The 26201-nt window shown below is 36.6% G+C and overlaps 1 protein-coding gene across 1 annotated transcript in view; it reads left to right on the top strand.

Annotated features, from left to right (window-relative positions):
• LOC107568451 (basement membrane-specific heparan sulfate proteoglycan core protein-like) overlaps positions 1-26201 on the top strand; it is a 99983-nt gene that overhangs the window by 28276 nt on the left and 45506 nt on the right. Inside the window, exons 4-25 of the mRNA XM_016254420.1 lie at positions 13496-13605; positions 13872-13930; positions 14203-14363; positions 15158-15196; positions 16065-16193; positions 17415-17585; positions 17759-17878; positions 17974-18105; positions 18621-18765; positions 19790-19947; positions 20194-20364; positions 21316-21482; positions 21726-21905; positions 22777-22973; positions 23113-23257; positions 23366-23493; positions 23797-23883; positions 23996-24060; positions 24327-24388; positions 24954-25094; positions 25197-25370; positions 25484-25663. Of these exons, the coding sequence (XP_016109906.1) occupies positions 13496-13605; positions 13872-13930; positions 14203-14363; positions 15158-15196; positions 16065-16193; positions 17415-17585; positions 17759-17878; positions 17974-18105; positions 18621-18765; positions 19790-19947; positions 20194-20364; positions 21316-21482; positions 21726-21905; positions 22777-22973; positions 23113-23257; positions 23366-23493; positions 23797-23883; positions 23996-24060; positions 24327-24388; positions 24954-25094; positions 25197-25370; positions 25484-25663 (2921 nt within the window). The remainder of the gene's footprint in view (positions 1-13495; positions 13606-13871; positions 13931-14202; positions 14364-15157; positions 15197-16064; positions 16194-17414; positions 17586-17758; positions 17879-17973; positions 18106-18620; positions 18766-19789; positions 19948-20193; positions 20365-21315; positions 21483-21725; positions 21906-22776; positions 22974-23112; positions 23258-23365; positions 23494-23796; positions 23884-23995; positions 24061-24326; positions 24389-24953; positions 25095-25196; positions 25371-25483; positions 25664-26201) is intronic.

The raw sequence follows: 26201 nt of genomic DNA on the forward strand, positions 1-26201 counted from the left end.
GCGGTGGCGGCAACAAAAATACTACAGCGAGAATAAAAGTTACGCTGCCTGCTTTTGCGTGAACATTTGGGTGGCGTTATGCAAATCATTCCACATCGTGACGTAGACATGTGGGGGCGTGTTAGAACGAGCCGTTTTAGGTAGGCGTGGTGACTCTTAACTTTTATAAATAATATCTATTTGGATTTGAGACTTTAGTCTTTGCAACTTTACAGATCTTCTTTATGCACCAAGAGCTTGTAACGCTCCAAAGAGAAAGGAAAAATGAACCCCTTTAAGGAAATCTTGTGTACTTTTAACACATTTTTACAGAAGTTTTGTGTTATGTTATTTCATATGGGTTCCACTAATGTAAACCTGAACCATTTCAAAATTTCAGGATTCTTTCAAATAAAAATAATAAATAAATAAATTACACTACCATTGAAAAGTTTGGGGTCCGTTTTAAATTTTTTGAAAAAATATTTAGCACAAAAATATTAAGAAGCACAACTGGTTTCAGCATTGATAATAAGAAATATGTCTTGAATAAATTAAATTGTAAAATATAATAGAACATTGTAATAATATTCAAATTTTATACTGTTATAATATTTCACAATATTGCTGTTTTGCTGTGTTTTTGATCAAGTAATTCAGCTGCGGTGAATATAAGAGATTTTGTTCAAAAACATACCCCCCCACCCCCAAACCTTTTAACAGTAGTACGTGTTGTAAAAAGAAGAAATATTTGATACTGCGCTATTTTAGGTAAAAAAAAAAACGAGGGACTAGTACAAGGAGTGAAGAAATTGTGAGATTCATGTGCATTTATAATAGCACTTTCAACTCAAATTGTTATGCTAATCAAGTACTTTGTAAAAATTCTGTTATTTATTATTATAAAAAATTTCAATTTGTTTAAGACTTTCGAAACGCACTGAATATAGTCACATAATCAATTATTTGTAACATCGCATTCTTTGTGTTGTATGGCACCAAGCCTCATTTTGGAAACAGACCTTGCGTTATTTAGATAACAAATACCAAGGGTGTCTCAGCTGCAGTGTCAGACTGCTGCATTTTCCCTTCTAAACTTTTCTATCTTTGGAACTCTTCTTTGGAATGACTTTTGCTTCCCAGTCTGTCCTTTTGGAGTCAGTCTGGGCCATTGTATTGCATGACATCATGGTGGAATGATTGTTTTGGTAAGTGCTCTGCAGCCTGACACCTGAGCTTTACTCCCAAAATAGCACCGCATGGACACCTCCACACAAATAGGCTGGCTCTTAAATTAGAAAGGGATATTTCTGCTGTAGCTTTATTCAGAAGATGGAGTACCAGAGGGTGACCGTGTCAACTAAGAAGTGCCAGATTTAAACAGATGATTGAGTCAACTCTTAAACATCACCTCTGTGAGACTCCAGGTTATGAAGTGACCACCTACAGACTCTAAATTCTCAAAGCAAACACGTAGTTTGCTAAATGTAGACCCAAAGTTAGCAGAAGAAACTTGAATCTTCCGTCTAATTTTGAACTGGACCATAAAACTGATCTGATGACCCACTGATGATCTTTGAGGTTTAAAGACACCACATGAGGTTGGTTTGAATACAGGATGTCCTCATTTATCTAAGCATATTCTGATCTCAGTGGATTTGGTAGAGTCTTGAATAGCAAATCAATATCTTTTAACAAAAATAGCTGCAATGCAATGTTTTAAGGCTGGATAGGTTGAGACTGTGAGTCAGCCAGTGGTAATCCCCCTTTTAAAGGGGGAAGTTTATTATCTAAAGCCATTTATAGATGTGTGCCTGACAGCACTTTGGAAAGAACATCCTTCCTGGAGTGGAGTATTTGTGGATGTCTAACCTGTGTGCTCTTTTTCCAGAGGTCTGTGTGACCACCTTTCCTTCCCTGTCACTGATGAGAGTTCATATCCTGCTACTGGAGCACATATTACACAGCATCCTGTTTTTCTGATGAATTTTCCAGATACATGTTTTTATGGGGCATCTGTACTTGAAATACAAACGTAAGCCTAAAGTGGTCTTTATTATTAATTATGAGAGTTATGAGAATGTAGGGTATTAGGATAATGGTAAATGTGCTAGGCCCCTGAATAGACCTTGAAATGGTTACCTTTCATTTAAAGTATTGCCTCAGTCTGAAAGATGTTTCTTAGAAATACTGAAAACAAGATAGTTGTTGTCACTCAGATTTGTGTAGTTATTTCATATACAGTGGGGTTTAAAAGTCCTCCTTGAAAATAATGGCTTCAAAATCTAATGTACTACCATTCAACATTTGGAGTTCTTTCTTTCTTTCTTTCTTATAGATTTCCTTTTATGACGTTGTTTAGACCTTTTTTGAGCTCTGGAACGTGAGATTACATGGGTCTTTTTCCTCATGAGAATCATCTGAGAAGCAGGAGTCTCTTTTTCTCTTTCATTTTAATCTCATTGCTCTCTATGAGATATACAATAGAAATTCTCATTTGTGGCTTTTCTTTCCTAAGGCTAATTCTGGACTTTTTGATGTGGTAAATTGGAGTTGTGCTACTTTAGCTTAGTCGTCAGACATCTGTACTGGTAACTCAAAGGTTATTGGTTTAAACCACAAAAGGGGTGATTTATGAACTGTAGAGCATTGAGGTCTGTCAACAGTCTACCCGTGAGCAAGACACTTAACCCCAGGTTACTCCTGAGAACTTTTAGGTAGTAAGGCATGTCCTAAATGACAAAAATGTGATTATTTCAAAACACATGATTATGTCAGGCACAGTATAAGCAGCCCATGGAGGTGATGTCCAGCTTCTTTTCTTTATCAGTCATAAATCCCCTTGGCATACAAGAAGGCTCTTTTATCTGATTCTGAGCCGCTGCATATTCCTGGCCGTTTTGTTTGTTGTTAGCTTGATAAAGCCTGATAAAGACGTGGGCGATCTCCTCTCCCTCCTTTAGCTCAACAGAACTTCAGAAGTTTCACAGACCCTCGTACAGACCCTGGACACTGGGTCATACAGCCACTTCAAACTGAAGAGAAAGCTTAGCATAGCATACTGACGTGCTTTCAGTTAGGGAGAATAGCTGGGAGGTAATTTTGAAGTGAGGCCTTGAGAATGCTTATGTCAATCTCTTGATTACAGTGCGAGAAGCTCAAAGGACCAACTTGTTCATTTAAGTCATCTACCCATAAGCATTATTGAAGGTGTTCAGCCAAAATAAAATCATAGTTGTAAAATGAAATCTTATTCATCTCTGTTCTTGGATTCATGTAAATGTTTTCTTTGAAAGCTCTGGCTTACTCTGCTGTGGTGACAAGTATATAATAATATATTAACCTAAACATTATTTTATTTTAATACTTTTTTGTTTTTTAGTAATTTTTTAATGTTTTTATTGGTTTCATTTATAAAATAAATGCTACCAATTTTTGGTTTTTAATTTTATTTGTTTATATATCAGTATATACAAATATATACATTCTATTCTATTTATTTTGTTTATTTTATCTTTTGAACAGATTTTGCATGGATATCATTTATCTAAATCCTATTACTGAGGTAAAATGGCCCTTTGCACACAGATTGAGTGCCACTTGTGCATGATTGGAGCTATGCAAAAGTGACCAGATGTCAAAACATCTGATGAAAGATGCATGTATAGAGTCCTAAAACCTTCCTTTAAAAAGGCCACCCGGCTTTCCATTCCTGGCTGTCCTGGTAGTGCAGTTGATGTAATGCTTTGTGTCAGGGCTGCAAAGATGATAGTATACAGCAGGATTGGGAGACGTGGAGGGGCAGCTGTGGTTATTTTGGTTTCCATGTTGTTGTGGTGCAGCCTTCTCAGAGGAGGCCATATACATTCTGTCAGAAAGAAAAAAGCGAAAAGAATTGAGAAAATGAAGACGATGTGTGGACCAGTAATTCTTCACTGGTGGGCCACAACTTAAAAACAGGCACAACTTTGTTCTGACAGGGTTATGAACAGCAATAAAAAAAATATTTTGGCAGTATCGGTTCTTATTTTAATATTGGTTTTATTAGCCTACCACTTATTGTTTAATGCAAAATCTGGGTCTTGAGGAAAACCAGTTAAGAATCACTAGTTTACTGAATAGAACTTCCTAAATAGCTTTCCTCTTCCTTCAGCTTTCAGTCTCAGATACTGCCACTTATTGTTATGGCAGCAACATATGCGTTGCCTTGGAAAATCGTATCCTCCTCCACAGGAAACATTGCTTCATTTCTCTCACTGGACACATTTGCAGTAACAAATTTCCTTACAATATGACACTCGCAAAGATGCACATAGTGTTTGAAAGTCATTGTTGGCTAATCCGTCACATCTGTAATACATGTAGATAGTTTCAGTTCAGAAGTTATGATGATTGCAATAGTTGAACCTATAGTGAATGAGCTCATTTTACTGCTAATGGAAACATTTCATCACAGGCGAGCATTTTTATTGTGCTTCAGGGGTTTCCTGCAGAAGGCCTGGGAGTAGCCATAAAGAAAGTAATAATCCATTTTATGGGATTTATAAAACAATTCACAGCTTTGGTTCCAGTGGCTAAACTAAATAAATAATATTCATTGTTCAAGTGATCAAAAGAACTTAGTGGAAGATACAGTAGCGAGAGAGGGAGACAGACTAAGAGAGAGAAAGAATGAAGTGTGTTTGTGCTTGTTTTATCTTTGAAGGAATAAAGAGTGCTTGCTTTGACTCTGTGTGATAGCACACTGAGGGCTTTGTAGTGTGAAATTGTCAGTAGCAGTTCAGTACATAAAAGGAGAGTTCTAATAGTGTCGCTTCTTTCAACGAAAGAAGCAATCACTTTGTGATTGCAAAGTCAAATCAATCACTTTGATTTTGATGCAGAACAGCTTTGAATTTGTGGATACCTCATTAACACCACTTAGCGTGGGATGGAATGAACAGCAATACATAATCATAGCAATTACAAAAACTATCTCTCAACCACGTTACCGCTCTGTACCGACTATGTGAATGCAATTTCTCAGATGGATGTTATCTTTCATAGAAAGTTTGTGCAAATTTGCTGGTATTCACACATGCACTTGTTTCAAGATCAATAAGAATTCCAGCTTGTTTCAAAATACTTTTTAAATTATTGATTGTATTGTTTCTTTGTAGGTCTTCTAGTGTAGTCATAGCAAGAGATTTATATTGCAGCAAAAAGCAATTAAAGGGGTCATATGATGCGATTTCAATTTTTCCTTTCTCTTTGGAGCATTTTCAAGCTCTTGGTGCATAAAGAAGATCTGTAAAGTTGCAAAGACTAAAGTCTCAAATCCAAAGAGATATTCTTCATAAAAGTTAAGAGTCAACCACACCTACCTAAAACGGCTCGTTCTAACACACCCCCACATGTCTACGTCACGATGTGGGAAGATTTGCATAACTTTGCCCAAATGTTAACGCAAAGAAAGAAGGCGTAACTTTTATTCTCGCTGTAGTGTTGTTGTTGCCGCCGTCACCATGTCGTGAAGACGCTGTGTGCGTCGTTGTGAAAGCGAAACTACTTTGTTTGGCCTTCCAAAAGAGGACGATATCCGCTTCGTCATGCCTGGAGCTGATCCGTGCTGGTCGCTGAGGAAATGCATCAACTTCACACTGTGGATCACCGGATCGGCTTTCTCCGTGGATGAAGCGAAGTCCAGCCCGGGGTCGTCACATGTGGTTGCCGCAAGCCCGCCCGCCTCCGCTCACTCAAGCCCGCCCGCCTCCACTCACTCAAGCCCGCCCGCCGCCGCTCACTCAAGCTGGCCGGCCACCGCTCACTCTGCTGTGCCAGAGGAATGGGACTCTTAAACACGCACAAATCAAAATCTGCCATTCAAAATAGAAAACATGTGTCAATTAAAAAGACAGAATAAGTCATTATAATCAGTAATTATGTTCCCACTGGATGCAACAAATGCCTCGTTTATAATGGGATTTAATATTTTTGTCTTGTCGCTCCGGCCGGGACAAGGTATCACAATATGGTAAGGGGCGTAACATTTCTGTCACACACTTGAGGTATTCGGCCAATCACAACGCACTGGATAGCTGGCCAATCAGAGTACACCTCACTTTTCAGACCGATGAACTTTGTAAAAATCGACCCGTTTCAGAAAGGTAGGGCATAGAGAAGACACAATAATGTACAGTATGTGGAAAATAATGTTTTTTGTTTTTTTTTACCTTAAACCGCATAAACACATTTCATTACACCAAATACACAAAATAGGGTTCTTTTTAGCAACATCATATGACCCCTTTAAAGTGAATGAAGATGAAAGATCTTGACACTAGAATATTTTGGTTAACTGCTTCTGGTTCCCACAGTTTTTGTTATCATTTGCTTACTCTGTTCTTGGTTCAAAGCTGTAATACTTTTTTTTTGTTTGGTTTTGGAAAAATGTCTCTCTCTCTTTTTTTTTTTTGGCCATACAATGAAAGTCAGTGGGGTCCAGTGTGGTGGGGTTTTTGTAAACTAAGACTATTAAAAAATAATTTTCATTAATTAAAATAAAGCTGAAATAAAAATATAAATTATAGATGAAAACTTACTTAATTAATTCTGTTAGTTGTCAAGGCTATATTTCTATTTAACTTTTACAAGCTAAATAGAAATATAATAAAAACTAAAAAAAATGACAAACGTGCATAACAAAATTACTAAAACATACCAATTTTGTAAAATGTAAAAATACTTCAAATTCAAATGAATACGCAAAAAGCTAATTCAAAATATTAATAAATATTACAGATGTAAATAAATAATACAAAAATAAATAATACAGTTTTCTTTTGGACCCCATTGACTTGACTTTCATTGTATGCACAAAAACAGTTGAAACATTCTTCAAAATATCCTCTTTTGTGTTCCACTGAAGACGTAAAGACAAAATGTCATACAGGTTTGAAACACCCTGGGGATGAGTAAATAATAACAAAATACTCTACGGTGGGAACCAGAAATGGTTAATCAGAATATTCTGACGTCAAATCCAATTATCTTTGCCTTGTCTTCAAGTACATGGGAGCAAACAGGATGTGGCCCTCCCACTGGTTGCCCAGAAAATAGCTCTTCTCTCACACAGATACACTCGTTGAAGAGTTAAAAGCAGATAGTGGAAGTGTGGTTACTGGCTGGAGTGGAGGATATCCTGCAAACTACAATGGATCCCACCTAGATAACTGTAGCTGGCATTTAAAACGGGCTGAGAGAATTCTCGCAGCGATCCGTGTCTTCATACACAGATGTTGATCATATGCAGCGTTGCCTCTGGCTCAGTGGTTCACTGTCAGTGTTCTGCTGTGCCAGAGGAATGGGACTCTTAAACACGCACAAATCAAAATCTGCCATTCAAAATAGAAAACATGTGTCAATTAAACCGTGACTCCTCCAGCTGGGGTATTTTTTACTGAATCTCATATTTCATAAATGTTCCAATATATCATAGCTGTTTTTATGCATCTAACCTTCTAATTTTCACCTGTCACTATATGTAAAATCTGCTTTTCAATTCAATTCAAGTTTATTTGTATAGCGCTTTTCACGATACAAATCGTTGCAAAGCAACTTTACAGCAAATTAAGTTTCTACAATATTTAGTGGTAGCTTATCAGTGGTGACTGTCAGTCAATGTACATATGGCAGAAATGTACGGAAAAATCAATTAAGATGTAATTAAACAGATGATGAACACTATTAACAGCAATTATTATATGATGCAATCAAACTTATTGCAAAATGTGGTAGTTCTGTAAGTTGTTTCAGGGTTGGCATCATCTGAGGTCCTCTGACTCCTCTGAGGTCCTCCTCTGCTTTTCTTCTTATGTTTTGTTCTTTAATTGTTTCTCCACTGTCCTTGAAGTAAAATCTCCTCCACACACGTCCTGTCTCTCTCCTCTTGTTCCATTCACTCTTTGCACAATGATTTTCCTTTGACACTTTGACTCCAGTTCCTGATGCTGCTGTTCTTTGTCCATGTCTCGGTCCTCTTGGGACATCTTGTACAGTAGGTTGTGTTCTCAGCTGAACGCTTCAGTTATGTTGCTTTATCTTCAAAATGGTTGCTTCCAAACAATGGAACCATTTAATCTTAGCTGCATATTTTGTAACACTCTGTTTTATTCTGTTGCGATTTTCCAAGTACTTAGAGTTATGTCAGTGACATATAAGAGCGTATACGATAAAGACAAAATGTTCTAAAAGAAAGAGAGAATCTAGTTTGTGCCAAATATTTAGAATTGTAGTTTTTGTATTCTTGTTGGTTTCATATGGTTTTGGAAAAACTTGTATCCATTTTTAAGATAATACAATTTAATGTCAATCTAATGGCTCATGTGGTGTAACAAAGCAAAAAATAATAAAACATTTTCATGAATACATGTTAATATTATTCAAGGTGACTTAATTATTTTAGTAAAAATATTTAAAAATGTAATTTTCAAAGTGTAAACAATTTTTAACAGATATCATGTTTATTAATTTATCAGTTTATATCATATTGAGAATAATATTTAACAATAATTCATAAATATCATTAATTTTTTGACAAGTCACACCACAAGCCATTTCAACCCTTTTCTTTCTAGAGGGTTCCAAGAGGTCCACAGAATGACTTAAATATTTAAATTAATAAATCGATACTAATATATTAAAATAACCTAAAATCAAGATGTATACTTAAAAGATGCATAATTATTCCTGTTCTCCCCTCAATAACGGTTGATTTTGTTCAAGAACATACAGTTTTTGAAAACAAAATGAATTGTGCTTAATTTATTATATTACTATATCTGTTAATAAAAAAAGTTTAAAAACAAGCATCTTTGTCATGAATGCAGTTAAAATACCTGAACATTTGGAATTTTGTCACAATGGTCGAAAACCACTACTCTATGACATAATTTCCTGTTTTTTTTTTCTTTTGTGTTTCTGCATGTTGGCTGCCCCACATTCATTTTCACTTTTAATTTATGCATTCACACATTTGCTTGTATGATCTCAGAGCAGTAAACACGAGCTAAACCAGTTACGCACTGCCATGCTTGCAGTGTGAAATTCTGTTTAGTACCAGAACGACAACAAGATGCTCTGCCAGCTGGCTTTGTGGCATTATGATGGATGGAGGTTTTCCCCTCGCAAATGCACATTTGACATTTGTATGGTCTGTCTGAGAATAGACAAATCAGCGAATCTCCATCCAATTCTGCATTCCACAGAGCTGCAAAATAAGACAAGAAGACTACTTTGAGTGTTTGATTCAGTCTTGGAGGGAGGAGGAGGAGAGAGGAGAATGAAAGTCGAGTTGAAAGACTCCTGCTTTAAAGGCCAAACAGGCCGCATTGGCTCAATCAGCTCTTTGTCTTCTGCACAGGCCTCTGTGTGTCCCGTCGAGGGCTCGGCCCACAAAGCTGCCAAAGTTATGCTGTTGTATAGCGAGAAGAGTTTATGACTTAAGCATTTGGAACGCTTTCAATGCCTTTTCCCTTGTCCGAATGCAGTTTCAGTTCCCTCGCTGGCGTTCGACTGGGGATTTCCTAAACAGAAAGTCTGAATGGGGCTTTGCCCTGTTTTAGAGCGAGAATGTGGTTTTCTGAGTTGCAGCCTTATTAGTGAGAACTACCGAGACGAGATTACAGGCACTGGGCAGGCTGAGCCGTCCAACGAGTGAGGCTGATGCTTTTACAGTGTGCCCACACAAGCGATTCGATTAATCACGAGTCGGTGCCAACACTTTGACGGGACTATTTGATGTTCCCTTTCCTCTGTCAGTATTTTCTGTTACGTCACAGTTAGGAGTGGAACGGTTCAACTTTCTCACGGTTCGGTTTGCATCACGGTTTTAGAGTCACGGCTTTGGTATGGTTCGGTATTTGTGCTATGTTTAGGCAAAAACTATACTGTCAAATAAAAATAAAGAAAATAAGAATAATCTATCTAACTACAAGCAACAGCACAAATAAATACAATAAAGTAAAGATACAAAAAAAGTTTTTTTTTTTTAGGTAACATTAGTTTTCAGGTACAGAAATTGAATAAAGTAATGAAATGTAAAACAGCATTGTGTATCTGACTGTATAAATTAAAGATCACTCTTTATTAAAGTTACAAAAGCTATTCAATCAAGAGCAGTGAGTGATTTCTTGGTTGTTGCTGTTTGATTAGTATTAAGAAAGTGCTGTCACTTTAAGAGAATGCACTGTTCAGCCGGCTATGTCTGCTATAGGATACTTACCAAGACGGGAATTTTTACATAATTTTTGTCTGAATTTGTCCATTTAAACTCAATACTTCAGAGAAAGCTTAATATTTACGTGCGTTCTGAGGCGCGGGTTTGCGCACTTCGGAGGAGCGCACTCACAAATCTTATGACTGCGCGCACGAGCTCGCGTCCTCTGGCTCTTAAATGTTTAAAGGGGTCATATGATGTTGCTAGAAAGAACATTATTTGGTGTAATGAAATGTGCTTATGCGGTTTAAGGTTAAAAAAACACATTATTTTCCACATACTGTACATTGTTTCTTCTCTATGCCCCACCTTTCTGAAACGCATCGATTTTTACAAAGCTCATCGGTCTGAAAAGTGAGGTGTACTCTTATTGGCCAGCTATCCAGTGCGTTGTGATTGGGCGAATACCTCAAACGTGTGACGGAAATGTTACGCCCCTTACCATATTGTGATGCCTTGTCCCGGCTGGAGCGACGAGACAAAAACATTAAAACCCATTATAAACTAGGCATTTCTTGCATCCAGTGGGGATATAATTACGGATTATAATGACTTATACTGTCTTTTTACGCGTTGCGTTGCATCGCGCCACATAAACCTAAAACCATGTCTGCATTTGTGATCGGAGAAATGACAAACAACAAGCGCTACTCTACACTGCTCAAAACTCGCGTTTGAATCGTCAGTGACAAATTATTTAAATAAAAAAAAATGTACTTACAGTCTGTGAGTCAGAACAGCCGACATTATAGTCTACTCTACCAGGATCAGGAAACAGTCCTCCATAAAATGCGCTGGACACATCGGCATATTTGGGGTGAAGTGTTCTGGAACAGTGTTGTAAATACAACTTAACCACTGATTTCTAGTCGTGTCCTCTTTCACAACGAAACACACAGCATCACACACGGCGGGCTAGAGTGAGCGGAAGCCGGCTTGAGTGAGCAGAGGCGGGTGGGCTTGAGAACAGCGCGGCCGGCGAATTCGACGAAGGAGCGGCTGGCGGGCTTGCGGCAACCACATGTGACAACCCCAGGCTGGACTCCGCTTCGTCCAAAAGCTTAAACGAGATTAGCTTAAACACAGAAATCAACGTGTGCTGTTCAGGTCTCACCTGTGCGCGCGCTATCAGCACCCCGGTGATGACGGAATAAATGCTCCTATTCCAGCATACGGCAGTTGCACTGAACAAGAGTGAATGGTTTGTCCACTTTTTTTGTTGTTGTTGTAATGTATTGGGAAGCCAGAATGCACATCCATCAACAGAAACATATATTAGCCGAACCCTGTCTATTTTACATGTTATTTATAGCAAACCATCTTACAGATGCGTTGTCAGATTTAAGTTGAACCATGGTCCTAGCACGTGCCGAACCGTTTGTGGAGAACCGTATGGTTCGATTTTTTTCCGCCAACCCTTCCACCCCTAGTCACAATAGACAGACTATTACAGCCTGGACAAAGGCAGTCAGTCAAGACCTTCTGGCACTCTTAAAGCGTCTGCTAAATGATTAAATGTAAATGTAAATGTACTTCGTTTTTATCCCTCTCTGTCCTTTAATGACCAAAGTTAACTTTCTTCGCGGTAATGAGAGCAGGAGTGGAGGTTGCCATTAAGGAAGCAGGCGATCATGTATCAATGTATTGCGCAATTAGAAAAGAATTAGCTCTGGGCCACTTTCTAACCCAAATCCTGTCAGCAGTAAGTGCTAATTTCCAATAAACCATGTGTGCATGACAAATACATTTGACCGGACTGTGACAGCAGATGTCCAGATGGTGTGAAAAGCAAGTTAATTAATCTCTGTGTTATTTTATCAATTGGAATAAATCTATAAAGGCATTAAGAAGAGTAAAAGGTCAGAAGAGTCTGTTAGGGATATATGTGACTGTATATAAGCTGCGTGTGCATTTGGCAGTCGCATTAAACATGACTGCTGGAGAACTGTGGCGCGTGGCAGCTAACTGCAAGAAAGAGCACAAATATTGACTTCCTTTCTCAATTCTGTTTGACAAACTGAAATCGGGTAAACCTACCCAGGCGAGCTGCCGGGAGGGCAGTAAAAGGGCTGGAGCTTTTTAAAGGTTGACTTACTGTGAGGCTGTAGGCACAAGCTAATAGCATATATTTGTTTTTGTTATTGAACGGCAGCTTTTTCAGAAGAATTGGCACTGTCAATGCTGGAACCTTTTCTGAATAGATTTTGTAGTGCTGTAGTTTTCAATTATTATTTGTCCTTTTAATGACCAAATTCGTCTGGTCATTGACTGGCGTGCCTCTACCCAACAGTTGTCTTTAGAGCATGCTTGATATTGTTGTTCACCTACATGTTTATTAATGTAATTGTTTAGGTCTTTGTTTAGGCTGGTCTTTTTCATCTCCCATTTAGTCAGCCAGCTGGACTCCCAGACTGAAAAGTGGCCAAAAAATGTAAAACCAGCAAACAGACTTAGACTGGTTTATGAGTTTATTTTCTTCCCCAGCTGTAAACATCATGAACTTAACATTTTCAGTTAAGCAAAATCACACAAGCACGATCTACCTGTACTGTATATTGATTATATTATATTTTTTATGTATTCATCAGTATTGGATATATCTGTAGAAATTGTATATTTAAGTTCATGTTCATTTTTACATTTATATCATCTTGAAAGAAAGAAAGTTCTGTCATCTAATCCTCCGTTAAATTTCAATTTAAAAAACACTAATAATTGAATAACACTGTGAAATGTAATCTTTAGTAAATTTTAAAATTAATATCCATTTTTTAATGCTGTACATTTATAGTGATGTCTGAATTCAAGTGAAGTTAATTTAATATGACATATTTTAGTGTTTAGTGTTTTATTTTTGATTTATTTTGACAAAACAGTGCAGAATTTTATTATTGGACATTTATAGTCCGTATATTTAATTATCAGCCATAGCATGAAAATAATGATCAGCTTTCTGACATATTTGTAATACCATTGCTTAGAACTAACTTTTGTATAGTAAAAAAGTTTAAAGAATACATTTATATGTCTATATGTAATATGAAATCTATAAAATGTATAAAAAAAAACAATTACAAATTGTAATTTACAATTCATAAAAGATAAAATTGTATTGTAGTATATTAGCAGTAATATTAAAGGGGTAGTTCATCCAAAAATGAAAATTCACCCATCATTTACTCGCCCTCAAGCCATCTTAGGTGTAATGATTATTCTCTGGTACTGTTATTGTGAGTCTGACAGCTGCCGCCTTGTTTCTAGTTTACTATCGGGCACTGGTGAACTTCACAAACTCATTCCAGTATGGGCCTGAACTTGATGACATCTACTCTCCTGCTTTCATAGAGATCTCATCTGCTGTTGTCGATACGGTATGTGCATCTACTAAATGACTGTGAGCTTAAGAAATACGTTAAGAGAGTTTTCACCGTGATAATTAAGGGTGTGCTCCATCTGCCGATTGGTTCATATTATTGATCTCATGCCTGTCCTCTGATTTTTAATTTGTTTTGTCTATACTGTGTTAATGTTTAAATCAGTATTTAGCTGTAAAACTAGAATATCATGCACAGAGACTGAAGTACTTTGTAAGGCAAGGCCAGTATGTGGTGATTAATGGTGTTTATTTTCTCCACAGCTTGAGTCTGACTACAACAGGATACCAGGACAGCAGACAGTCAATGTGGTTCTCATTAAGTAAACTCCATTTTCAATTTCGAACACTAATGTAATAGTGCATCTTCTAATGTATAAGCATAGTCGGTTACCTTTATAATCATTAGGGAATTAATTTCAAATAATTCATTTCAAATAGTCAAATACTCAACTCCTGTTTTTGACAGCAACACAAACAGCAAAACAGCAAACAGACCAGACTTGGGATACCAACAAACCATCTTAAGTTGTTTTTTGTGGTTGGTTTGTTTGGACTGTTGTTTTGATGAACTGTGCTCTGTGTACATTTGCAGGAAAATTGACAAAGATGTGTTTGTGGAGCTGGACGTCGGCTCGGATAATAACTCTAATGAAACACAGATCAGTGATGTCCTGTTCTCAGTGGTTAAAGACGGCACTATTGCCTCTTACGATACCTCAGTAATAGGCTTCCAGTTCAGACGGCTTGGAGAAGGTATGTTCCGTTTTTTTATAGTTTGATTTGATAATATTAATATTTATTTATAAACAAACAGTATAGCAGACACTATATTTGCAGTCTTATAAATTGCAGAATAATTTAGAATGATAATAATTTAGAATGATGATGATAATAATAATAATAATAACATTAATAATAGTAATAAACCAAATAACATTTTATCATCAAAATCATCAGATATTGACAGACATTTTGCAGGTTTATAAATTTCTGAATAAGAAATTAACATGCATCTTCATCATCATCATCATCATCATTATTATTATTATTATTATTACTATTATTATAAACAACAAAAATTACCTTGACCAGTAATAAACTCTTATATTAATAACAGATGGCAGAGGAAATGGGATAAATGCCACAGAAATACGTTATATGAAGTAACTCGTAGAATAAGTAATTCCAAATCTATGTATGAACAGGTTCTTTTTACTAGGAGTCATTTAGGTTATTCAAAATGCACACCTTATTTATTGAAAGGTGAAGAAACACCATCATGCCTTCATAACACTAACTTTGTCTGTTATTCACTTTGTTCTCTTCATGAAGATAGCCTTGCTGCTGACATGGCGTTATAAAAAAGAATAATAATAACAACAATAATAATCATTCTGATAATGTGTTAAAATTAACTTGCATTTTTACCCTTGTATTTTACACTTTATGGTTTATATAACTATTAATTATTGCAGTTCTGTAAAGAACTAGTCATCATTCAACAATGTAGTATAGATAATGTTGTCTGGTTATGGTCTGGTTCATAGCTGATACTCCTCCTCCTGTGGAGCCCATCGTTGTGCCAGGTTTGTCCTCAACCAGGTCTGCTGCATGGAGACAATAATGCATTAGAACACAGTCCAGTCTTGTTTACTTAGGACAACTGAAGGAATTCGCTGCATATGTAGTGGCTGTATAAAGAATGAAACCTATATGCATGTGTGCACTATGATGAAGACCTGAGTATGACCAGAAGAACAAAAGGCTTTGCATGGCTTGTCTTTGATTTGAAATGAAGCTGATGTCAGGAATGCACCTATCTTGGAGTATCATTTTCAGACGATGTAACTTGTTTGTGTTTGCAATATCTAGTTTTGTTTTTCATATGTGTTGGGTTTGAAGTTTTTCCAGTCCAAGCTTTCCATATTTTTACTTTTTACAGATTAAGGTACCAGATAAGACAATTCAGGACTGAATAGAAAAGCCAGAATTATACAGATTTACACTTTAGCTTTGTTCACATTGCACATAAATCTGATTAGATTTTCAAATCCAATCTTCAGGACTGACTGTCTACAGTTTGTAAAAGAAAAAAAAGAAAACTGACCTGACCTGACCTTCAGACTGTGCATTACAAAAGCAACAAAAAAATCTATCTTTAATTGGATTCAAGCCAAATTGGCTTCTTTCTTTTTTCTTTCTTTCTTTCTTTCTTTCTTTCTTTCTTTCTATTAAGACTATAAAAGCTAAACAGATTTTGTGTTGGAAGCGGATTTTCATTGCCTGTGTGAACAAAGCATTTTTGTATCCTCTTGAAATGGCAGGTCCTGCATGGCAAGGCTTGCAGTGAATCATTGAAACATCTTTCAACAAAGCGTCATGTACAGTTTTTCTTGGATCACTGCATTGCATACAGTGCGTCACAGCATTGAATATGTGTCTCTACCACCTCAGTGATTCCCAGTGCCAGAGATTGCTTGTCAGATGAGTTCAGATGTCAGGATGGGCTTGCGTGTATCCCTGTGGAGTATGTGTGTGACAAACGGCCTGACTGTAGTGACTTGAGTGATGAAATGAACTGTGGTGAGTGAGATTGCTTCCTCATTTATCTCAGAAATGAGTGTCATTGCTTTGTTAATTTAACTGACTAACACCATCTAAATGCACTTTTTTGATATCATCCATAAAATTTATATTATTTTTAATATATATTTGTATTTTATTCAATTTTTGGCAATGAAACATTTAATACATTGCATAGGATCTTGTTTTTTTTTCAATAATATGTAAATAAATCAAACAAAATATTGACCTTTAAAGGTACTTTTTGTAGTGTATATTCAGTGCTTTACGATGCTTGACACCGTAATGGCTTTAAATGGATAGTTCATCCAAAAATGTAAATTAGCCCCTGATTTACTCACCCTCAAGCCATCCTAGGTGTATATGACATTCTCTTTTCAGAGAGTTATATTAAAAAATGTTCTGGCTCTTCCAAGCTTAATAATGGCAGTCAATTGTGGTCGAGATTTTGAAGCCCAAAAAGTGCGTCCATCCATCACAAAAAGTGTTCCACTCGGCTCCAGGGGGTTAAAAAAGGCCTTATGAAGTGAAGCGATGCATTTGTGTAAGAAAAATATCCATATTTAAAACGTTATAAACCGTAATCTCTAGCTTCGGCTAACTATCGTACACATGTTCATAAGAGAGTGCCGTTCCAGCGGATGACGTAGAGAACATGCTATAGTCTCACGAGAACCAAGTTTTGTTTACAGCTAACGTAAACCAGTTTCCTCTTGACTTGTATCAAAATCCTCTGACATTTTCCTTTACAAATCCTCATCTAATTCATGACCGGTGTTTTGTTTTGCTCTCTCCTCTGCGCTTCCGCATTTGTCTCTTCTCACCAGAGCTTACGCTACGCCTACGTCATTCGTCATCCGCTGGGAACACCGCTCTCTCGTGAAAGCGTTTACGACAGTTAGTGGAAGCTAGAGATTACGGCTTATAAATGAAATATGGATATTTTTCTTACACAAATGCATCGATTCACTTCATAAGGCCTTTTTTAACCCCCCCGGAGCCGCGTGAAGCACTTTTTTTGATGGATGGACGCACTTTTTTGGGCTTCAAAATCTCGACCACAATTGACTGCCATTATAAAGCTTTGAAGAGCCAAAAATGAAAATCATGGGGTAATTTTCATTTTTGGGTGAACTATTCCTTTAAATTGTTAGCATATATTTATTTTCATTTGTGTTTTTAATGAATTGACAGCCCTAATTATATCATTTATTTTCAAAGGTGTTCCTGTACGCCCTACTCCACCTACGCCTCCTAAAACCAGACCCCCACCTGGCCCAGGACCCTGCCGTGCAGACCAGGCTACCTGTCAGAACGGACAGTGTATCTCACGGGATTACGTGTGTGATGGTGAAACGGACTGCACTGATGGCAGCGACGAGTTCAGTTGTGGTAGGACAAATGTGTGCTGTAAAACACAAGTGTGCAGTAGGACACAAGTGTGCTGTAACCATCACATTTACCACATAATTAAAACCATTTATTTATAATCAAGTATGTTATGCTGGTGATGATATTTGTCTGAACTCTGCATTTACTATACAACTATATTTGTAATTGCAAAGGAACTCAGTCTCCCTGTGAACCCAATGAGTTTAAGTGTCAGAACGGCCGCTGTGCCCTGAAACTGTGGCGTTGTGATGGGGATAATGACTGTCAGGACAACTCAGATGAGATGAACTGCCGTAAGTCAGACACGAGCTTTCATCCACAGATGGAAACCTGTTACACAAAAACTCACTTTGCTAATAATTGATTTTTTTTTTTCTTGTTCCTTCAGCCACTAAACGTCCAGGGGACACATGTGCCCCAGAGCAGTTTGTGTGTTTGTCTGACCGCACATGCATTCCTGCCAGTTACCAGTGTGACGAGGAGCCGGACTGCGCCGACCGCTCTGATGAATATGGCTGTGGTAAGGCATTACAATCAAATGAATCTTTAACAAGTAAACATTGATTGTCATGTCATTCCAAACACTATAACTCTTTTGTCTCCACTTATTTTTCACTGTCATACTCACTTTGACTTCCAAATCCTGAAAATGGTGTATTTATGGTCTGCAAAGAAAGATTCATGTCCACCAGCTTGTTTTGTCTCTCTCATACAGCTTTTCAGTAACATATAGATCTCATATCCCTTATATCTAGCACTTGTAGCTTGTTTAACAGGCGGCTTTGGTATTGTTTCTGCCAGCAGTGCCTCCGGGCTCTGGCTGGCTGATCTCACTGAATGAATCTGCCAAATAAAACTTTTGCTGCTGTCCCAGGCTGCCAATTTAGAATCAAAGACTTGCTGCGTGTTTGGTTTCTTGTGTCCATATGTCTCTTTTACCATGTTAGCATTCATGTAATACAGTAAAATATGTAGATTGAAGTTGATTGTACTGTAAAATGATTATACTATGCATTCTCTTTCATTGTACCCAAGCACCTCCCACTGTGACCGTCCCGCCAGAAGAGTCCATCACAGCAGCGCGGGGAGACACTGTGACCTTTACTTGTTCTGCCATTGGTGTGCCTGTTCCCATCATCACATGGCGTCTTAATTGGGGACACTTACCAACCAATAGCAGGTAGGTTAGGATGTAATAAGCATTGTGGATTAAAAACTCTGAAATGATCAAGATCACAATCTACAGTCCACAATCTATGTTGAAGTCATAGAGTCCATATTCTCTTAAAGGCTGAATAAACGCAAAGTTAAGAATACTTGTGGTTTCATCCATTCCTATTGTATTCCCAGAACTCTCTTTGCTGAACTCTATAATGAATAACTTCAGCACTAGTCTAAGTGAAAACAGAGGGCAATACTTCATGTACTCAATAAGAAACAGACTGTTGTATTTTGGCAAAAAGGTTGTGAACTGTCTCTTTTCCAATTATTGAATCTCAGAGGAGATCGTCTTCTGATGTTGCTTCTTTGCCATTATTATTTGTCATAATAATTATTAGACATTATTAATATATAACCAGAGAATGATATTTAATTTGCTCCTTCTGTGTATTCATTTCTAGGCTATTGTAGGTTTTTTCTGTCAAAAGCAAAAAATTGTTTTAGCTTTTTTTAAGGCAAAGTTTTTGTATTTGTCTTTCATAACCAGATTTTTTTTTTTTTGTTAATTTCTTTATTGGATTTTTCTACATGGACTAATAATTATACAGATAGCAGACCCATTTGTCACAAGTTACATTTCCAAAGGCACTTCAATTAACAAACCCCCAAATAATTACGTAGAATAAAACAGAAAATATAATACACCGCAAAAAACAAACAAACAAAAAAACACACACAGCACAAATGTATAATTAAATAATTAATATTAAAATAATAAATTAAAATAAGTTGAGTAGGCTCCTGAGTCATGAGCATGAATATGTATGTTTTTAAACTAGGACTGTTAGTAGAATGTGTACATTTTATTGCAATAAATTATTATTAATTAAATTAACACATTAAACAAGCACATCATTATTTCGTTGGAACCATTCACATAGGACGCATTCTTTCATTAAAAAACAGCTTGACAGAGGACAAGGAATGAAACTGAATGCTGGGGTCTCGAAACTGCCCTAATTTAAACATGATTCTATTGACAGAATCACAATGAGCAATGAGAATGGGCGAGGAACGATCACCATCCGTGACGTGAAGGAAGGTGACCAGGGCGCGTACACCTGTGAGGCCATCAACGCTAAAGGCCTAGTGTTTGCCATTCCTGATGGGGTCCTCAGCCTGTCTCAGAGACCAAACCCAGGTACTGCACCAGCTCCATATGGTGCGAACATCTTTGGATTACTGTGTATTCTGTATTATATGTTTGTTCTCATCTGAAGCATTCTTTTGCGAAGAAAGATGTCATCTTTTATTTGCGAGACACAGGTTATCCTACTGTTTTTTGACCTTATGATGTGACATTGTGGTCTCATGATGACTGTGATCCAGCTCAAAACTGACGGTGGTGGTCTTACCATCCTTTGTCTTCCATGTCGTTCTTGTCCAGTTGTGTCATCCTCTCTGTACGTGTTAGCAGGTAACTGCCGTGATGGGCACTTTAGCGTGGGCGGTCACTGCATGCCATGCTTCTGTTTTGGCATCACAAAGAACTGTCAGAGCACCGGTCGCTACCGCAGCCAAATCACACTGCGCTTCACAGAGGAGGATGACTTCAAAGGTACTCAACTGATTCAAAATTCGGAGTTTTCCATTTATGTTTATGGATTTACAATTGGAGAATGTAGATGTTGTGGCAACTTTTGGTGTCATCTTGTGTGTAACACATGATATTTATCACTAACCCTGTAAAGCCTGGCATATGAAATATTAGTCAGATTTTTTTAATGGAACAGTTTGACTGTTTAGACATAATATATAAAAAATATGCAAAAATATGCAATTCGGTGCAGTTGCTAATATTTTTATGGCCAAAAAGATGAATTTCAGTTAGCTTGTAATCTTGTAAATTTTATAACTATATAGCAGATTGCTTAGATAAAATGCATTTAAATATCAGATGTCACTCCATATCTCAGTACTATGTCTTTGTAGAATTATATTTACACGCTTTGATCAAAGCTCTATATTTTTAATTGTGGGGGGCAAAACATATTTTAAACAAACATAATGCAATGCAAAACAATGATGATTGATAGATGTATAAATAAATGTTCATCAAAAATGTGATATTTGATAGACACAATTTAGCACAATTAAAAAAAAAAAAAAAAAGATTGTATGAATAATCAAGTAAACCTAAGTTGCTTTAGTCCAGTAAGTGTTCATCTTGAAATATTACTAAAAGAATAAAAGCTATTCTTATATTTACTTTATTAAAACCTTTACAAATTTCATAGCAAAAAGAGACGTGCAACCATGACCTAAAGGTGGACGTTTTTAGAATAATACTAATAAAGTATAAACTGTCAACTAAAAGGCATGCAGTAGATTATGTACAACAGGTTTTTCAATAAAGATTTGATCGTGTTTATAATTTAGAGGCCTTAGAGATTTGCATATCAAATATGATACAGTAGGTTTTATTGGGGTTAAAGTAACAAATAATACACTGGGATATACGAAAATATGGTACACTACTTTTCTCTTGTCTTTTTTTTTTAATCCACAGGAGTCAATGTGTCACTTCCGAATCATCTAAGCACTCCACCACATCTCTCCAACACTCAGATGTTGATCAATCCAGAGAGTGAGGAGTTCCAGCTAGTGGATCTGTCTCGCCATTTCCTCGATCAAGACACCTATTGGTCTCTGCCTCGCCAGTTCCTGGGCAACAAGGTTTCTCTCCCCTCCTCACTACTCTACTGAACAAATATAGATAGGAGGTCAATAAAACATTGACTAATCCGTATCTTCCTGGTTTTGCTCAATCCCATTTCCATCTTCTCCTTATCATTTGCTGTCTCTTCTCTCACTGTCACTGTGATGTGGTAGCTAGATTGTCTTGGGAAGCATGTGTGAAATATGTATTGAAGCTCTTCGACGTCTTGGTATTCTGGACACTGTGTCTGTGTTGTGCAGGTCGACTCGTATGGAGGTTATCTGAAGTTTAAGGTGAGTTACTCACTGCAGCGAGATGGATCGCAACCGAAGGAGAAACCTGATGTTGTGCTGAGCGGCAACGGGCAGAAATATATTTACCGCAGAGGCGACCCCACTTTACCTGACACAATCAACCATAGAGAGATCAAGTTTACAGAGGTGAGCCACATATGTGAAATGCATAAGTATATAAAATATATTTTTATAAGATATATGCACACTATCATTCAAAGATGTGACAGTTTTTTGTTTTTGAAAGAAGACTCTTTTGCTCACCAAGGTTACATTTATTTGATAAAAATACAGTAAAACATTAATATTGTTAAACATCATTATTACAATGTAAAATAACTGCTTTCTAATTTAAAATATTATAATGTAATTTATTCCTGTGATATTAAAGCTGAATTTTCAGCTGCCATTACACCAGTCTTCAGTGTCACATGATCCTTCAGTAATCATTCTAATATGCTGATTTGCTGCTCAAGAAATGTTTCCTATTATTAATATTACAGTTGAAAATGGCTTAATTTTTGTGGAAACTGTGACACTATTTTTCCCAAGATTATTTAAGTAGAAAGGTCAAAAGAACAGCATTTATATGAAATGGAACACTTTAGTAATATTAAAAATGTCTTTAGTGTCACTTTTTTTTATCATTAATAAAAAAAAAAAAAATTACCTACCCCAGAATTTTGAACTGTATTGCGTATATAATTTTTATTTGAATTTTATTTTGTTTTTATTTTGTATTGTAATTAACAGTTATGCTTTGAAGTACTGAGAAAAAAACTTGAAGTCATAACCATGGCATACACTTGCTGTTGACAAGAGATGCTGACAGTACAGACAGAAAAATTTGCAGTATTGCCAGCTCTACACTGCTAAAACATTTGTGTAAGACTGACAAATAAAACTGTATTAATACCATGTACCATAAAAAACAAACAAATAGTGATTCTTAAAAGATAATCGTTTTGCAGCAGTGTTGCTTGTTAGTGTTATTCACCTCTCTGTCTCTGTGTCTCAGGAAAACTGGCAGCACTCTTCAGGACGAGCAGTAACTCGTGATGACCTCATGATGACCTTGGCCAATTTGGAGAGCATCCACATTCGCACCATTTATGACAACCGCATGGCCAGTGTCGGTCTGAGTGACATCAGCATGGATACCACCAGCAAAGAATTCACCCTGCAGGAGAACCCGAGAGACGTGGAGGAGTGCAGGTTAGTGTGCCTTTAAATCAACAGATAGGATTACAGGCCTGTCAGAACATATCAAGCTCCTCTTAAATCACCTCTTTTTTGTCACTTTAAAAATTCTGTGTGAAAGTGTTAATCTGTGCGAATTGTTGATCTCAAACAGATGTCCTGCTGGGTATTCAGGCCTGTCTTGTGAGTCCTGCTTCCCTGGTTTCGAGCGGGCACCTGGACCCTACCTGGGCATCTGCGCTGGCTGTTACTGCAATGGTCATGCCAGTGCCTGCGACCCTATTAGTGGACACTGTCTGGTAAGGATAAGGGTTTCTATGCATTATAAATATGTAGATAGCTAATACACTACATCAGTTAGTAGATAACTGTACATCACACACTGACGTGTAAATGCCATGTGACAGAGTTGTCAGCATAACACAGAAGGACCTCAGTGTGACAAATGCAAGCCTGGCTTCTTCGGTGACCCAAGTCGAGGACGATATGATGACTGCAAACCCTGTCCTTGTCCATACACAGAGACTTCTCGACGGTAAAGATATCATACCTTTGTACATAATATAAAAATTATCTAAAATAATATGTAATAATAGAATAATGTTGTTCTGAAAATGAGCTTTATCTTTTTTTTTAATTATTTAACATGATATAATCTAAATGATTTATAATAATAATAATTTAATTCTGAAAATAATAATTTACATTATTTATTTTTTTTACTTATGATTATATATTATTAGTATTAATAATAGTAATAGTAATTTAGATTATTTGAATGGAATCCTGACAAAACATCTTTGTGAAATGTTAAACTGGTCTGTTGATTTGTTCAAAGGCTTTCAGATACTTGCTTCCTGGACCATGACAACCAGGCAACATGTGACGCCTGCAGACCCGGTTACACAGGGCGACGTTGTGAGAAGTAATGGAGCAGCTCTTTTGCATATTGTTGTTTTAACACTACATTTTGTGGTGCTGAGTGCATAAGAAATATGTCATCATCTGCATTTTTCTTTTTTTCTTTTTTGCCACAGATGTGCTCCAGGATATGATGGCAACCCTATTCAGCCCAATGGCAAATGTGTTCCTGCTGCTAGCCGTGAGCATTTTTCCTTCATTTTTGTTTACAATTGTGGTAGTAAATGATTTATTAGATTAATATTAGAGGCAAGATTTATTTACTCGCCTTTAGCTATTTCTTTTCTTGGAATTTCTGCCTCATTTTACCCTGAAGGTCAAGTGAAGCTTTAGATAATGATTAATACTCAGTGCACTGTATGCTGCAATGCCAGCTGTTCGTGGCCAGGATGTTCAAAGCATTCCAGGTGTAATTGGCAACCATATGGTGTTCTTGTCCCTGTTCAGTGATTTCCAAGTGTGACAACAGAGGAACCATCAATCCCATCAGCAAACCATGCTACTGCAAGGTATTAAATTGCACTACAGTTAGTTTTTAAATACACCTCCATTAGGAAGTTTGGAATCGGACAGATTTGTGCTCATACCTAGGCTGCATTTATTTGGTCAGAAATACAGTAAAGCAACTGTTTTCTATCTTTATATATCTTTATATATTTATATGTAATGTATTTCTGTGAAGGCAGAGCTGAATTTTCAGCAGCCGTTACTCCAGTCTTCAGTGTCACATGATCCTTCAGAAATCATTCTATTGTACTGATTTGCTGCTCAAGAAACATTATTATCAGTGTTAACAGTTGTGCTGCTTAATGTTTTTGTGGAAAGTGTGATGCATTTTTTCTGGATTCTTTGATGAATAGAAAGTTTGAAAGAATAATATTTATTTGAAATGGTTATCTTAAAAATGATAAATGTCTTGTCTTTAACTTCAATTTAATGCATCCAGGCTAAATAAAAGTATTAATTCTTTAAAAAAAAAAAAAATTCCTACTGACCCCAAGCTTTGAATGGTAGTGTATAACAATTTCAGTAGAATATAAATATTCAAACAGTGTTGGATCTTCTGTTGTGCAGGCCAATGTGGTTGGTGCTCTTTGTGATGAGTGTAAGAATGGCGCTTTTAATTTGGCAGCTGATAATCCTGAAGGTTGCATGCAGTGTTTCTGTATGGGAGTTACAAAACAGTGTGCCAGTTCAACCTGGAGCAGAGATCAGGTAACCACATCCTCTAATCTTGTTATAGTTGTACCTGTAAGTGATTTTGAATGGTTGTTTTAATGTTTTTTTTTTTTTACATATTTGTTGGTTAATCTGAAGGTTCGAGGTGGTGTCAATGGCCAGCTCTTCACCCTTTCCAATGCAGCAAACACTAGGACCATCTCTGAGGGCATCACCCAGAGAGCAAGTTCAGAGGTGGTCTACCGATCCTTCACCAGTATCCCTACTGACATCTACTACTGGGTCCTGCCTCAGAATTTTAGAGGGGACAAGGTGAGAACATCCAATGCAATACAATGCCATATGTACAATTTGACCTTTGTCAGGTAATATGACACATGTCAGTGTGCTGTTTTTCAAAACTTGTTTTTCTGTCCTGTGTAAAGGTCACAACATATGGTGGAGAACTGCAGTACAGTATGCATTATGAGCCACAGGCTCGTTCACTAGTGATTGATAGACGACCTGATGTGGTTCTCCAAGGCAGCAGCATCGTCCTGGAGCATTATTCACTGACCAAACCACTTCCTAGAGTACCAGCCACAATCACCGTGCCTTTTAGAGAGGTGTGTTGCATATATATATATATATATACACACACAGTGTATATACTTATATTTACTTCTCTTTCTTGGGTGTTTGGTACAAAGTATCATTTTTAATTTAAATTACATATTTTGGAGCTGTATTTAATAATGTATTAATTGTATGTTTTTTGTTTACTACTTTTTACTACTACTTTTACTACTACAAACAAATAATAATAGCAATTTGTTGCTTATAAAAATAAATTTTATTTTTCAAATAAATTAATAATTAGTCATCTTAATCATAATGCATTTATTAATTTACAATAAATATTGCATTTTAAATAAATAATATTAATTTATACATTATATAAAATATTGTTTTTATGTAAATATAAAAATAATTTTTATTTCATGTAAATTAATTAGACCATCTTTATCATAATACATTTATATTTCAAATAAATTTACATTTTAAATGAATAATAATAATACCTTTGTATTTATATTCAAAAATGTATGAATTTTATTTAAAAAAAATGTGTGTGTGTGTGTGTGTGTGTGTGTGTGTGTGTGT

This window comes from Sinocyclocheilus grahami, unplaced genomic scaffold (genome assembly GCF_001515645.1).
Source record: "Sinocyclocheilus grahami isolate Dianchi unplaced genomic scaffold, SAMN03320097.WGS_v1.1 scaffold1246.1, whole genome shotgun sequence".
NCBI lineage: Eukaryota > Metazoa > Chordata > Actinopteri > Cypriniformes > Cyprinidae > Sinocyclocheilus > Sinocyclocheilus grahami.